Here is a 14,225-nt window from a genome sequence, read left to right as displayed (position 1 = left end):
GAGCAAAAAAAAAGAATTCGCACCCCTGAAGAAAACGTCGGCCCATCCTCGCCGCGTTGGTGTCCAGTGTCAAGAGGCAGACGACCAAAGGTTAGGGTGGGCGACGGCTAGCACCACACTCCTCTCCTTAAAATCCCTGTGTGGTGGCGGCGAGAGAGAGAGAATTCTTGATACGAAACCACGACGACACACACCAGTCGACTCGCATCGGTTGCCTCCATGAACGGCGGAGCTATTCTCGCGCCCACACCACACCTGGCTCCAACGTGGACACGCCCATAGCTGGGGACACTACTAGGTCACGCATGGCATCACAGAAGTTTTATCTCTGGGCCCCGAAAGGCATCTCTAGCAGTGTCGTTACACATGCGCCCTCCCCTCCTGGGCGCATGCGCCTCACGTCTCGCCAGAGCATAAGCCCTTGGCGTGTGGCGAGACGAGTTTTTCGCCATGCAGCGAGCAGCAAGCCGCCCGCCGCAAACAGCCGGAGGCCTCGCCGCGGCACTGGCTGCGCCGCGGTCCCGCACCCGTCGACGCAGCTCCCCCCGCGGAAGACCGCGCGTAGCGACGCCTTCACGATCGAGATGAGCGCGCTCGAGGCTCGCCCACCTACTGCCCCTGAGAGTTGGTTACTGAGTGGGATCAGCTCCCCCCCTTGGGATCGAAGCCGCCACAACCTCACACCCAGGCTTTCAGGGTCCTCCCCTCTGGGCTCACGCCCCCATCCGCGTGGCCAACGCTCCCAAGACTCCCGCCAAGTCAACGGGCAGCTTTTTCTGGGTGCACCACTCCTTTGTGGACCAGAATGCGCACAAGTCCTTCTGGGAGTTCGCTGACCAGGCCAACTGGGCCGACCTCGCCGCTAAGAATCGCGCCAACGGCGTCCACAACCATTGCTTCCTCCCGACCGGCACCTCGCACAAGGCCCCGACCGGCACCTCACAGCGACCGCTCGCGCGTCGGCCGACGCCCGTCTCTTCATGCCACAGGACGATATATTCTGCATCTGGGAAGCCTCCCAACCCTTGAGCGCCGAAGAGTTCCAATCCTTCATCGACGGCCCCGACGGCCCGGCGCCGGGCGTGTTCATCAATCGGGTGTTCCCGGTGATTGAGGGTGGCATCACGCCATCGACCGCCTTCCCGGCCTCGGGGCTGAACGCAATCATGGCCAAGATTGAGGCATGCCCCACCCACCCCACGCCTCGCAGGAGCGGGCGCCATTCGGTGCGGCGCCTCTCACACGTCTCCTGTATGGTGTGGCATAGGAGCTGCTTCCGCTCAAACTGGACGAGATGGTCTCCAAGGCCAAGGGCGCCTTCAACAAGGAGGCGTGAACCCTCCGCTGGCGCGCGGTGGCGGTCTACGTCTAGAGGCTCTAGGCTCGTTGTGCGAGTATATGGGACACGATGTCTCAAATATGAGAGGTTTTGACTCCTACCGGCTCCTGACGCTATCCCTGGCAGCTCTAATGACCAGGATCAGTAGTGCTATGATAGAGGGTGCCCATACTAGCGCAGGAGCTGCCACACTCGCCCGGACCGTCCCCTTCTGGGGCCGGTTCCGCAGCCCGTGAGAGCCGACAGCGGGGCCGTGCCGCGGGTGCCTACTGCCGAGTGCCACAAACACTGCGCCGTCCCGCCATCACCTACAGGCTGTCTTGTGTGATGGTTGGGATGTCCAAACGCCACCATCTTGGCTCTTGCGACCTCAAACCCGCGAGCTGTATGGGTGGTCCTGACGTCGACAGACGCCCGATGACCACGGTGAAGCTGAGCCGTAACGAGTCGACAAGTCTCGTCTGAGCCCGTGGCGGTCGCCGGCTGAGTCGCTGTGCACGGGCCGGTACCTCAGGCGTCACCTCCGCAGCCTCAGGTCTCACACTCCATCACCTCCGCCGGGACACCTTCGGTGGCACGCTCGGCGGCGACTTTGTTGCAGCCCCACAGCGAGCGCGGCGTCGAGCCCATTCGGTCTGGTCGGTTCGCGGCACTCCCTGGGTGCCAGGGAGTGCCGCCGACACGCGAGCGGTGCTTCCTGGCAGCGCGCGCCAGCTGTGGGGCTGCAACAAACTCGAGACACGCTTTTGGGGACATTTTCGACGCTTTTGTCGGGGAGGGTACCCATGCTGCCCTGGAGGCGTCCAGCCGAGCCCAGAGGGAGATGGCGTCCTATGGGGCCATCTAGCTCGGGTGGGTGCGCGGCGGCGACCGGCGCAACCCTCGTTTGAACTTGTGTACTCTCTGTCTGTCTGTCAGCTGTTTCGGCTAAGTCGATTTGTACCGGATTTCGATGTTAGTGGCAAAACCGCGGAACCGAAAATGGCGTTTAATTTCACGCACCTGCTGTCCGCCGCCTGCGGCGGCGCTCCGCGCCGCTTGGGGCGCCTGCGGCGCCCTTGGGCGCGCTGCGCGCGCCTGTTTTGGGGGGGCTACCAGCACCGAAAAAATGCCCTTTTGAGTTTTGTCCCATATACTCGCACAACATGCCTCTAGCGGCGCGCGTAGCGGGTACTAGTAGCGCTACGAGACTCGTGTGACAGTCTGGGGACACACCCCGCAAAAAACAAATTTCCCCGAGAACGTACGCACTCTCGTTGGACACTGTACTCTACGTAACTGGGCATTATTTTGCACAAGGTCGTTCGGAGAGCTCGAGGCCGGCGGTGCCTGGCGCCCACAGAGAGGCTAGGGTGGGGGGGGGGGGCATGTTCGGGAGGGGGTGTGCACACAACAAATGTACATCGAGCCGGCCGGAAGTCAAGATTGTCTCGTCGCGAATGGCTGCACCCGCCGGGGGCCCGGGTGCGCAGGCGAGCTCGGGTCTGCGGAGCGAGACACGGAGGGAGACGTGGTGGGAGACGCCCTAGGCGTTGTGGGCGGCTTGACCATCTTGCCACCGCGCACGGCGGAGAGGGCGAGCGCGTAGACGAGCTTGCAGACGAGGGCGAAGAGGAGGATGTAGAGCATGCAGAGCGCGACGGTATTCTCCGAAGTGAAGCACGAGTAGTTTGCGGCGAAGCTGTCGAGGATCTCCTCCCCCGTCTCGCCGTAGCAGGACGTGGGCGGGGCATCCGGGCAGAAGAAGCCCTGCGAACACTCGCCCTCGCCGGTCGCGTTGAAGACACACCGCTCAGTCCCGCCGTAGGTATGGTCGCCCATCGCCCAGAGGATGTAGGTGGACCCCTGGATCTGCCAGCGCAGAGGAAGAGCGTACGCAAAGATGCGGATCGGCCAGATGATGTCCTCGGGCGGCATCATGAAGCCGTTCATGAGCAGGCCCAGGAACCACGCCTGGAGAGGGAGGAGGGAGGCGGTCCGAGGCGCGGGCGGGGTTGAGGAGGGAAGAAGGCGCCGTCCTCGCGCGGGGCGCCTGAATGAAGAAGAGCAGGCCTAGGACCGGCGACGAGGCGAGCGAGCAGACCTGCGCCAGGCAGTCGAAGGCGGCGAGCGTAAACGCAAAGATGACGCACTGCAGACCGAGGGTCTCCCACGGCCAGTCCGCGACCGCGTAGACGGGAACCAAGTTGGCAAAGGCGAGCACAAACATCATCGGCGCCTGGTCACAGGGGGGAGGGCGTGGAGCGACGCGGCCCGCCTCCGGGTGTGAAGCGCGCGACCGCCAATTGGCGCCTGCAGCAGCGTCTGCGCGGCGACGTACACGGCCGGGTGGTAGATGCCGTCCCGCAGCTCGCGCCGGAGGATCTGGAGGTCGAGGAACTGGGCGAGGAGGGGGAGCAGCCCGAGGGCGGGCGCGATGTTCGAGATCCACCACTGTTCACACGGATGGGGTGTGAAGAGACGCTGTTCACCGCCCCCGCTGCGGGGAGCGCGCCCATCGTCGGCGCCTCGAGGAACAGCCGAGGAAAGAGCTGCTCCTGCGAGTCGCGCCTCCGCGTGTCGATGTAGATGATCGAGAGGAAGAGCGAGATGACGACGAAGATGACGCACCGCGCGCTGTACATGATCGGGTCGCGCAGCAGGAGCCGGCCGTGCTTGTGCAGCAGCACGCCGAACTGCGTCGCCACGCCCGCGCCCGCCGGCTGCTGCTCGCTGCCGCAGTCGGCCTCCTCCGTCTGCGGCGGAGGCTGCTTCGAGCTCCACTGCGCGATTATCTCCTCGACCAGGCTCGCGTCGGTGAAGTCCGCGTTTGCGATCGCCAGCATGTGGTCGGCCGGGTTGGTGTTGGCGGGGACGGGCTGGCCAATCGAGGCGAGGTAGCCGACCAGCTCGCTCGCCGGCCCGCAGTACGCCGCCCGCCCGCCCGACAGGATGAGCGTCTTGTCGAAGCCGGCAAAGACGGCCGACGAGGGCTGGTGGATCGTGCAGAGGATCGCGGCGTTGACGCGGCGCGCGACGCTCTTGAGCAGCGCCATGACGGCGGCGGCGCCGGCGGCGTCGAGTCCGGAGGTGGGCTCGTCTAGGAAGACGAGGAGCGGCTCCTTGGCCAGCGCCAGCGCCAGCGAGAGCCGCCGCCGCTGCCCGCCCGACAGGCCGCGCACCAGCGCGTTGCCGGCGCGCGTGTGCTGGCACGACTCGAGCCCGAGGGCGCCGAGCAGCTCGTCGACGGCGGCGGCGCGCTCGGCCGAGCGCAGCGCCGGCCGCGAGAGGCGCACCGCGTACTCGAGCTGCTCGCGCGCGGTGAGGAAGGCCCAGAGCGAGTCCTCCTGCTCGACCGACGCCGCGTGCGCCGTGTAGACCGTGCGCGTGAACGCGTGGCCGTTGAGAGTCACATTCCCGTACGGAGTGCCGGGTCCCTTTTCGAGCGCGAGCATGCGCAGCAGCGTCGTCTTGCCCGCGCCGCTCGGGCCCATCACGGCGAGGACCTCGCCCGACGAAACCGACGCAGAGACGTTGCGCAGAAGGTAGCGGTCCTTGGTTTTGACGCAGCAAGCGGGCGTGTTTCCCAGGCCCCGTCCATCCGATCGCACTTTCACGCGGTAGGAGCAGTTTTTGAACTCGAAGCGCACCGGTTTGGCAGGGGCGTCGACCACCATCCAACTTCGCGGTTGGACCTGAGCAATGTCCGAATCCCGAGCGATGTCCGAATCCGCTGTATTTGAATCATCCTTTTCTTTTTAACATCGGAACTCTATCGCTAACACGCGCGCACCACCGAGACTGTGGTGGGCGCGCTGCGGTCGCACGTCTACCTCCGTCATAGTGCCACGACGTGCGGCCTAGATTTAGCACACGCGCCTCTGCTTGCATACACTCATACATTGGATTGTCATCACCTGTGAGTGCGAGACAGGGCTAGCCGTAGGCAGCTAGCCTCTGAGGAGGGCGTCCATAGACACCTCACTAGACCCCACACACGGTCTCGTCCGTGCCTCCGCCGGCCGGAGAGATTGCTGGAGGTAGAGCAAGCCTGCTCTAGCCTCGCATGTCACTTCCTGTTGTCTGTTGTTTGTTGTGCCCTTGTTTGTTCTCTTGGCACCTTGGAGTGCTGGGGGGGGCGACAGGGAGGATGTGGCCTTGAGAGCTTGAGTTATGTGTACGCCTACTCAGGGTGTGTGGCAGCCCGCTGGCTGTGTGTCTTGTGAGCATGTTTGTGTCTGTGTGTCGCTCGTGCGTGTCGTCATCTCATCTGTCTAGCGTCCACCCATACCGCGTTGGTGTCCAGTCCCAGCCTGGCTGTTCTTCACCTTTCTACCTACCTACGAAGAGAGACGCCGAGAGTGGGCGACTTCTTTTATGGTCGCACGGCAGAAAAAAATCGGGCAAGGCGGCCTCCAACTTGTTGGGATCTCGGCGGCCGTATCTCGGTCAAACCACGTGGGGATCCCGGCCTCTCTTCGCACAAGCTCAGAGAGCGATGTCTCCGCTTGGCCCCGAGGCATCCAGCACGAACGCAAAGCTCGGCGCCTCGTCGCCACTTCTTGGCTTCGATCTCTCCTCGTTTGTCGAGGCGGCACATGGCGCCCTTGAGGCTGACAAGGTGAAGGGCCAGGCCATGCCCAACCGTCGCCGCCGCGGAACCAGCATCCCAAACTCGCTGCTCGCATCGGTGAGGCAGGAGGTTCTTGTCGAGACGAAGGAGAAGAATGAGCAGGTCGCCCGCACCAAAGAGCTGCGGGCGTGGGGCAAGGGCGAGGCGTGGGTGCCATGTGAGGCGGTGCCAGAGGAGTGGCCCGACCCACCTCCGTATGAGGACATCGGCGTCTTCTCCCTCGAGTGAGGATGCGCTGCGGCGCGCTGCGAAAGCGAGCGCGCCGACGGCGTCACCCTTTTTCCGTGCAACGCGGTTCTCTCTCTCCCCTTCGGAGAAGCAGTTGGTGTGCACGCGCTACTAGCGCGTGCCGGTTTATCGGGCGAGCCTACGGTCGCTTCGCGAGTACGGTATCTGGCGTGTCGGGGAGAGCCTCATACGTCCCACGCATGATGGTGTAGAGAAATAGAGATGGTTTTTTTCGCACAGCGTCAGCGCTGAGAAGAGAGACTAGAGAGCCACGAGCGACGGGCTCAGGACACAGGAAGGTACCAGCAACAAGGGTCAGAGATGTGTGTGCAATGGGTGAGCAAGCCACAACCACACAGCGTTCAACAACGCACTCAACAGCAGCCACCGGCGGCCTGAGCCCGGCCTTCATCGCGCGCCTGCTGCGCGGGCGTAAGCAGAACCGTATTGATGAGCACTGGCGCTGGCCGGTCTGGGTTGCATCGGCCCGCTTCGATGCTCTTGCGCACCCTCCGGAACACCTCAGCCAACACCCTCTCGAAGGCCTGGTTAACCTAGTGTGGCGGAACGGGGATTCGGGGCGAGAGGTGGTCACCTCGTCAACGCAAGCACACCTCCGAGGCGTCGCTGGACGAGCACTCGGCATAGAGGAGGCGGTGCCGCTGAGCAAACTCCTTTGCGTCCTGCGCGTCGACGGCGCGCCTCCGGCGCAGGTCAGCCTTGGTGCCGAGCAGCATCATGACGAGGGGAAGGTGCGGCTCGCCCTCGGCCCGGTGCGCCCGTAGCTCCCTCAACCATCTCTCGCAGTGGCCTGCAGGGCGGGGACGATGGGCGGCGAGGATTGCTCGGTGGCAGTGCATGTCTTAGAGTTGCATGTTCACTGATCGGGCACCAAATGAGGCGTGGCTCGTGAGGTCAAAGACGACGAAGGCCCGGCGCCGCGGTAGAAGCCCGCCGTCACCGCGCGGTGCCGCTCCATGCCGGCCGTGTCCCACATCTGCGCCTCCACCGTCTTGCCTTTGAGCTCCAGTTGCCTGCAGCGAGACGGCGCGGCGCGGGCAGGCTCGGCGCGCTTAGGACCGGGAGGGGCTGGATAGCCAGGAGGGTTTGAGGGAGGGGATGGTGAGAGGTGTGGGTGCACTGTTCAGCGGGGAGGGCCTCCCGCTTGAAGCTGTGCCGTGCCGTAAGAGGCACCTGGTGGCAAAGTCGACGCCTCCGGCCGAGGGCGCGGAGAGCGGCGAGCCGCCGGTGGCAAAGGTACGAATGAGCGACGTCTTCCCCACACCGCTGTCACCAATGAGCACGCACTTGAACTGGTAGTCCGAGCGCGGCATTGCAGGGTTGCGGCGGTGAGAGTGCCCGCCGAGAACAACCCCCCGCCCCCGACGAGAGCGAAGTAAAAAGAATTTTACAATTGCTCGCACGACACTGGGCACGGAAGTAGAAAGAAAAGACACTGTTTTAGAAAAGAAGAAGGGGCAAAATGTGTGCTGTCTCCCCCAACCCCCATCCCCGCATCCGCCCTCCTTCCCTAATGCGGAATCTTTTCTTTTCTTCCTTTTCCTGCCCTCTGGGGGGAGGCGGGGGCCCCCGGAGGCACCGTGCGCCGCGCAGTGCAGTGCGGAAACGGGGCTCCGGCTCCGCTAGTCTCCGCTAGCACCGACTTCCCGATTAAGCTAGGTTAATCAGAGGGCAGATTTGGAAAGATCTCGAGGAGTACATACAGATAGACCCTCCAACCATCAGAAAACTCCGACCTGATCGGTCGTACTGACCGCCGACAGATCACTCCAGACAGCAGACAGGCCGACGTCTGCACGCGGCCGGCCGGGCGAGAGGCTTGACATGATCCAACCCTGCGACCCTGACGCTGCTGCTCTAGCTATCAGATAACTGCTGACTGCTGCCACAATGTGTGACCGGTGCTGGCCCACTTGGCGGCCTTCCCGGTCAGTGGTGAGGCGCAGTTCAGAGCTGTCGATGGCGCGATGCCGCACTGGTCCCACATTGGTGACACGAGACCACCAAGTTTGCCGGTCCAAGAGAGAGGCACCGGCGCTCTCCTGAGAAAGTGCATGGTCCCTCTTGACTGCCCATGCGCGCGAGGCTGTGTAGGCATAGCCTCGAGAGTGCCAGCAGCCAGTCGCCGAGGCAGTTTGTGACGCGCATTCCGTCAGAAGCGTGCACGCGCTGGAAGGACACCTTCCTACTGGCCGTACGATCAGGTCGTCACTGAACGGTGGATACTAAGGCCGCGAGCTATGCAGGTGGTCAATTGTGCAGCAGGGCACGGTCAGCAGCGCCGACAGGCTGTCGCAAGGCGTGATAGCATGGCCGCAGACCGGCGAATTCCTTGAAAACAAGTAAAAAATCGCGCAAAAAAGAAAAAAAGTCCCCAAAAATCGGCGCCTGCGGCGGGCCGTGGGACCCCATCTCCCCCCCGCATGGATACCCTCTAGGACCCCCGCCTCCCCCCAGAGTTCCTGCCCCAAAAACACAAACCACACACACAAAAGAGGAATGTGTAACGGTCCACCAAGCCTCTCTCTCTCCCCTATTATTAAACAATCTATCTCACGTACGACGTAATCACACAATGGACACACGCTCTACAGATACACGAGAACACTGACGCGAGAAACGTACAACTCCTCGAGGACCGTACGTTCGTGCAGCAGCTACCACTATCTATACACCACCTCAAGGACAGAACTGGGAGAGGGTGATGGAGCGCAAGAGGCGGGGCCACCCATCAGCCCGCAGCAGACGCCCACCGCGATCTTGAGCGGCGGCGTGCTCAGCGGGCAGCCCATCTCGAGCTGCACGGCGGCGGTCGGCCTATCAATTCATCCGTGCCGCATGGAGCAGCAGCGGGCGCAGGCACCCCGAGAACGCCGTGCGAAAACGCGCCGGTGCGGTCGCGTTCCTCGCTGGGCCGCGAAGAAGGACGCGAGCCGCGCCACGTTCTGCCGCGCCACGTTCTGCCCGAAGCTGCTGCGCGAAGCTGCATGGGCCGCGAGGAAGGACGCGAAGAAGGGGAGGACGATGTGCAGCAGGTGAAAGGAGGGCGCGCTCTCGTCGCCCGTGCGGACACGAAGGATCACGTTCACGCATGCCGACGCGCAAGCGCAGTATCCCACTGCGAGTAGCTTGCGGGTCGGAGGGAGGGCAGAGGGTGGCAGAGCTCCGAAAGCGGCGCCGGTCGCTGTAGCCATCGTGATTACGCAACGCCCAATGCCTGCGAGCTTGTCGAGGTCACGGGCCATCGCTTCCGGCGAGCGGACAAGGACTCTGACAAGACGCAGAGTCGGGGCGCACACGAGAACCAGGGTCATCGCGCGCGCGAGAAAGCGAGGCGAGGCCTGTGCCAGGTTGGCGAGGGCCAGCAATCCAAAGCCCGCGGCAGCGAGCAGGCCGGAGGGGTTGGTGGTGTCGAGCTCGGCGAGACGAGCGGCGAACATCACCGCGAGGGCGAGCGACAGCTGGACCGGCTTGTACTGTGCCACGTCCAGACGCAGTGGGATGCGCATGGCCGGCGGCGAAGGCGGCATGGAGGGCGGCGGCACGGAGGGCGGGCTCGAGGCATGCAGTGGCGCGCCGTCGCCGCTGCCCCACTGCACTGCTGCGAGCACGCCCCCGGCAGCGAGGGCAAGGGCGCCGATGCGGGTGTTGCGGAGGGGGGGGGAGGCATCGCGCGCGACGGTGCCCTTCCCTCCAGGAGGAGGGGCAGGCTCCGGCGGCGAGGGGAGCGGCGAGGGCAGTGCCGCCGGGTCTGCCGCATGGCACTTACCGGTCCCCTCCAGCAGGTCCAACTCGGTTGCCTGACCTCAATAGGACGCCACAGTCAGGGCGGGAACGCGAAGTTCCGAGAGCATCCACAGCGCCGTACGAGAGCAGCTAAGTACGGCTGCATACCCGCCGAATGTGTGTCGTTTCGAGTGCCAATCGGAGTGCACAATACGCATCTAGGCTCGTTGCCCACTCGTCGACGATGGCGCCCCACCTGCTCACAGCACGCGTGCCGTGAAGAGGCGCCGTCCACACCCTACCTCCAGGTAGCACGCCGTGCCCGCCCGGGCGCGGCGGCGGAGGGTGCGGCGGCGAGGGCCGCGCCGCCGTCGGAGGCCAAGGTCGGGGCGAGAGTCGGGGCGAGCGCGGGGAGCAGCGGCGCGGCGAGCGCGGGGCTGGCTGCAGTCTCGAGTGCGCGTGCAAGAGTAGCCGTGCTAGGGGCGAAGGCGGCCGCCGCGCCGCCGCCCGCCGACTCGCGTCGCAGCGGCACCGCCGCCAGCGGCCCGCCGCCACAGCCAGTGGCTCGATGCTCCTCCGAGCCGCCCTCGCGGGTTGCGGGGGCGAGCAGCTCGTCCCATCGGCTGCGCAGCGGCAACCGGCACGGCTCCCCGCCCCGCGTGCCGGAGACGGCGACTGCGACGGCGGCTGGAGGTAGAGACCCCGCTCGGCCTAAGAGGCGGAGCGGGAGGGGGGGAGGGGGGTCGTCTGCAGCTCTGGTGCAGAGGCCGGGATATTCTCGCAATCCCACCGCGGTTCCATCTCTCTCCATGTCCCTAGCCCACCGCAGTCCCATCTCTCTGCATGTCCCCAGCCCGACGGCTCCACCAAAGTGCGGGGGGGCCGGGGAGCGCACGGGTGTGAGCAGACCTGCCTGCCAGCGCTGGAGCGTACCGCCGGGGGCGGCGGCGGCGTCAGGGACAGCGAGGGCCTGGAAGGCGCCCGGGCTGGCTGGGAGGGCGCAGAAGCAGCCGGGGACGGCCGAGGGCGGAAACGAGGAGGCGGAGGCAGGGGCGAAGGAGGAGGAGGAGGCGGCGGAGGCGGAAGCGGAGGCGGAAGCGGAGGCGGAGGACGCCCGGATGGAGGCGACGAGGCAGCCGCGTGGAGCAGGGAGGCGCCTGAGCCGCGAGAGGTGCGCTCGCGCCTGCTGGAGAAGCTGAGGCAGCATTGCGTCAAGCGGGAGCGGGCTGGCGGAGGACACGGGAGCGGCGGCGACATGGATACGCCCTGCGTGCTGAGGGTTTTGGCATTTGCGACGGCGGCACAGCTTTTTGCGAACGCCCTTACCGCCAAGCCGCGGCCGGTCAAGGCACTCGCGGCAGGTTCCGCATTCCGTAGCCAGGCAGCCGGCGCACTCACCGCACCGACACCGCGGACTCATTGAGGCCCGCGAGCTCTCGGAGCGCGAGCGACCACAAGGATCGCTCTTGCGAGGCCTGTGTCTCTTTCATTGGCACCGGGCAAAAGAATTCGGGAAAATGGTCCCCCCGGGTTGTAGGTATATTCCCGGGTTCGTCCTTACAAGATCCTGCTCGTGCAGGTGGGGACCCTGTCCTTCTCCCACCCCTCGTTTGGCGTGTCCGTTGTATTTATTTATTTATGACGGCCAAGATACGAAGAGGCAGACTCCCCAGGGTGGGCGACGGCTAGCGCACCACACTCCTCTCCTTAAAATCCCTGTGTGGTGGCGGCGTGCCGTTCTCCCATCCCTCTCTTCCTTCTCTGTTTTCTTTCTTTCTTTCTGACGGCCAAAAAAGAATTTGTCATATCGGCGGCACTCGACGGCGTGGTTGCTCTCAGCTCCAACGCCGACTACCCCGACTGGATCGTCGCCGACCCGCTGCTGGCAGACTCCTCCGGGCCCGAATCCGCCGCCGACGCCTCCGCTTTCGCGAGGCGCTCGACTCGCTCTGTGCCGAGGGTGGCGTCGGTGGCGGTGACGGCCAGTGTCGTCCCTCTGAGGGCTCCGCGGAAGGGCTGCGGCACTTCTGCGTGGAGCGAGGGCTGCGGCACTTCGGCCTGCATCGCGACGCGGTCGGCTGGCGCTTTCGCGAGTGGGCGCCCTCGGCTGCCGCCGCGTCGCTCGTCGGTGACTTCAACGGATGGGACGTGACGGCGCACCCGTGCGAGGAGGTCGGCGGAGGGGTGTGGGAGGCCTTGGTGAGGGACGACGACACGACGCTGCTCGTGCCGCTCCGCGTCGGCGCGAGGTTCAAGGTTGCGCTGCGGGGGCTTGCGGGCGGCGGCGAGGGAGGAGGCTGGGAGGGAGGAGGAGGCTGGGTGGTGTCGATGCCGGCCTGGGCTCTGGAGGCGTGGCACGTGTGCGGCGCGGGAGGGCGGGCGGAGAATGCCCGGCTCTATCCCACCATGGGGTTCGGTTCCGAGCCGGGTAGGGTGTGTGTTGCGGGGCCGCTCTCGACACGGCCGCGACCTTGACGGAGAGAGCTCTCAGCCCTCCTCGCGTAAAACCTGCCCACCGTCGCTCCGTCCTCCGGCATGCACGCCCAAACCTCCTCGAGCGCAGCAGCAGCAGACGCGGCCGACGAGGAGGGCGGCCGCCGTCCCTTCCCTGAGGGCCCCTCGAGCCTCGCCGGCGGCGTCGTGTCGGGAGTCGGCTCGGTGCTCGCCGGCCTCGGCGCAGGCGCGGCGTCGCTCGTCGCTGCGCCTGTCCTCGGCGCCCGCCGGGCGGGCGTGGCCGGCGCGGCAGCGGGCGCGGCGGCGGGCGTGGCTGCAGCGGTCGTCCTTCCGGCAGCCGGCGCGGCGGCTGCGGCGGCCGCGGTCGTTGTCGGCGCGGTCAACACGCCCTCCGCCATCGCCGCGTCAGTGGCGGGGAAGGAGTGGAGCGCGGAGGCGGCGCGGTACGTGGACTATCGCTTGGATGAGGACGCCGCCCGTGTCCGCGCCGTCGACATCTCCTCCTTTGCGGGCGGCGGCGGCGGCGGAGAGGGCGGCTCCTCCTCCTCCCGCCCTCCCTGCGTCGACACGGCGCTGTACGACGAGCTCGGAGTCGCGCCGGACGCCAGCGCGGCGCAGATCCGACGCGCGTACTATACGCGCTCCCTCCTCCTCCACCCAGACAAGAACCCAGGCGCCGACGCGGCCGAGGCCTTCTCTCGTGTCGCCGAGGCGTACCAGGTGCTTAATAATAATGAGAAGAAGACTAGTGGCGGCTGATGAAGAATTAATCTGTGACGGCGGCGTACCAGGAGCTTGGCGACGCCGACGCATAATGAACAGTGACCACTGAGGAAGAATGAGGAGTTGACGCTTTTCAGGTGCTTGGCGACGCCGACGCGCGGCTCAACTATGACCGCTCGGGCGCAAAGGCGACGCGCGACGGCGGGGTGAGCGCAGACTCGGCCGTCGGCCTCTTCCAGACCGTGTTTGGGTCTGCCGACTTCGACCCTCTGGTCGGCAAGTTCCCGCTGCTGGAGCAGGCGCTGCACTAGTAGTAGCAGTAGCAGTAGCAGTAGTAGTTCTGATTGCTGCTCCACTGGAAGGTGCTACTCATCGTACGCCACGATTATTATTCTCATTACTATGACTATGATGACTCGTTCCCGCTGCCGGAGCAGGCGCTGCAGGGCAGCCGCGAGATAGGCAGCGCCGAGGCCGCGTTCCGCCAGCGGCGGCGGGAGACGGAGGTGGCGGTGGCGCTGGCGGAGAGGCTCGACGCAGCGGCGGGGCGGGAGGAGGCGTGGTGTGAGGACCAGGTGGGAGGTATGGACGAGATACGGACGAGGTACGGACGAGATACGGACGAGATACGGGACGAGATAGGCGCGGTTCGCAGAGGGCCTGTCGCAGAGCGCGTTCGGGTTGCGGCTGCTCCACGCCATCGGAAGGTGCTGCCTCGTACGCCACTCGTGTTATTATTACTATTGTACTAGTAGTGATTGCTGCTCCACGCCATCGGAAGGTGCTACACTTCGTACGCCAGCGCGGCGGCCTTCTCTGCCGGCGGTGCGGCCGCAGCGCTCTCGCTCGTTGGTGGCGCGGTGGCGGCGGCGGCGTCGACGCAGCGAGCCGCGGCGGCGGCGTGCGAGGCGGAGAAGGCGGCGGAGGCGCTGGTCGCTGCGGACGCGGCGTCCAGCGATGCGGCGCGAGCCGCGGCGGCGGCGGCGGCGGCGGCGGCGGATAGGACTAATGCGCCGCCGGGCGGCGGCGGGCTGGCGGCGGCGGCGGCCGAGGCGGACGCGGGGGCGCTCGAGGCGGCGGCGGAGGAGGCGAGTGCGCGGGCAGCAGCGGGCACGGATATTT

General features: G+C 65.8%; 5 protein-coding genes across 5 annotated transcripts; 2 read left to right on the top strand and 3 right to left on the bottom strand.

Annotated features, from left to right (window-relative positions):
- Positions 1-980: 980 nt before the first annotated feature.
- On the top strand, positions 981-1,336 carry EMIHUDRAFT_108168 (hypothetical protein; the record flags this gene model as incomplete). The annotated part of the gene is made up of 2 exons (XM_005756169.1): positions 981-1,226; positions 1,268-1,336. 2 exons carry the CDS (start codon positions 981-983, stop codon positions 1,334-1,336), a joined length of 315 nt encoding a protein of 104 aa, XP_005756226.1.
- Positions 1,337-2,731: 1,395 nt separating this feature from the next.
- Positions 2,732-4,995, bottom strand: EMIHUDRAFT_466368 (hypothetical protein; the record flags this gene model as incomplete). Its single annotated transcript, XM_005756168.1, has 4 exons — positions 2,732-3,292; positions 3,423-3,557; positions 3,656-3,772; positions 3,811-4,995. 4 exons carry the CDS (start codon positions 4,993-4,995, stop codon positions 2,759-2,761), a joined length of 1,971 nt encoding a protein of 656 aa, XP_005756225.1. The 3' UTR covers positions 2,732-2,758.
- A 1,558-nt stretch (positions 4,996-6,553) lies between these two features.
- On the bottom strand, positions 6,554-7,513 carry Rab11L-2 (ras-related protein; the record flags this gene model as incomplete). The annotated part of the gene is made up of 4 exons (XM_005756167.1): positions 6,554-6,733; positions 6,794-6,979; positions 7,072-7,213; positions 7,374-7,513. 4 exons carry the CDS (start codon positions 7,511-7,513, stop codon positions 6,554-6,556), a joined length of 648 nt encoding a protein of 215 aa, XP_005756224.1.
- A 1,226-nt stretch (positions 7,514-8,739) lies between these two features.
- On the bottom strand, positions 8,740-9,806 carry EMIHUDRAFT_439413 (hypothetical protein). Its single transcript, XM_005756166.1, has 2 exons — positions 9,090-9,806; positions 8,740-9,017 (listed from the first exon to the last, which is right to left on the bottom strand). Exons 1-2 carry the CDS (start codon positions 9,728-9,730, stop codon positions 8,864-8,866), a joined length of 795 nt encoding a protein of 264 aa, XP_005756223.1. The 5' UTR covers positions 9,731-9,806; the 3' UTR covers positions 8,740-8,863.
- A 3,135-nt stretch (positions 9,807-12,941) lies between these two features.
- On the top strand, positions 12,942-13,124 carry EMIHUDRAFT_48817 (DnaJ domain containing protein; the record flags this gene model as incomplete). Its single annotated transcript, XM_005756165.1, has 1 exon — positions 12,942-13,124. A coding segment is annotated over one exon (183 nt), but the record flags the coding sequence as incomplete, so codon positions are not given.
- Positions 13,125-14,225: the final 1,101 nt, after the last annotated feature.

This window comes from Emiliania huxleyi (assembly GCF_000372725.1).
Source record: "Emiliania huxleyi CCMP1516 unplaced genomic scaffold EMIHUscaffold_99, whole genome shotgun sequence".
NCBI lineage: Eukaryota > Haptophyta > Isochrysidales > Noelaerhabdaceae > Emiliania > Emiliania huxleyi.
Note: the sequence above shows the minus strand (reverse complement) of the source record. Positions and strands in the feature narration are given on the sequence as shown.

Coding starts and splice junctions, on each gene's coding strand:
- EMIHUDRAFT_439413 (XM_005756166.1), bottom strand. CDS start 9,730: ATGCCGCCTTCGCCGCCGGCCATGCGCATCCCACTGCGTCTGGACGTG. Junction 9,018..9,089: donor CGAGGAACGCGACCGCACCG/GCGCGTTTTCGC, acceptor ATGAATTGATAG/GCCGACCGCCGCCGTGCAGC.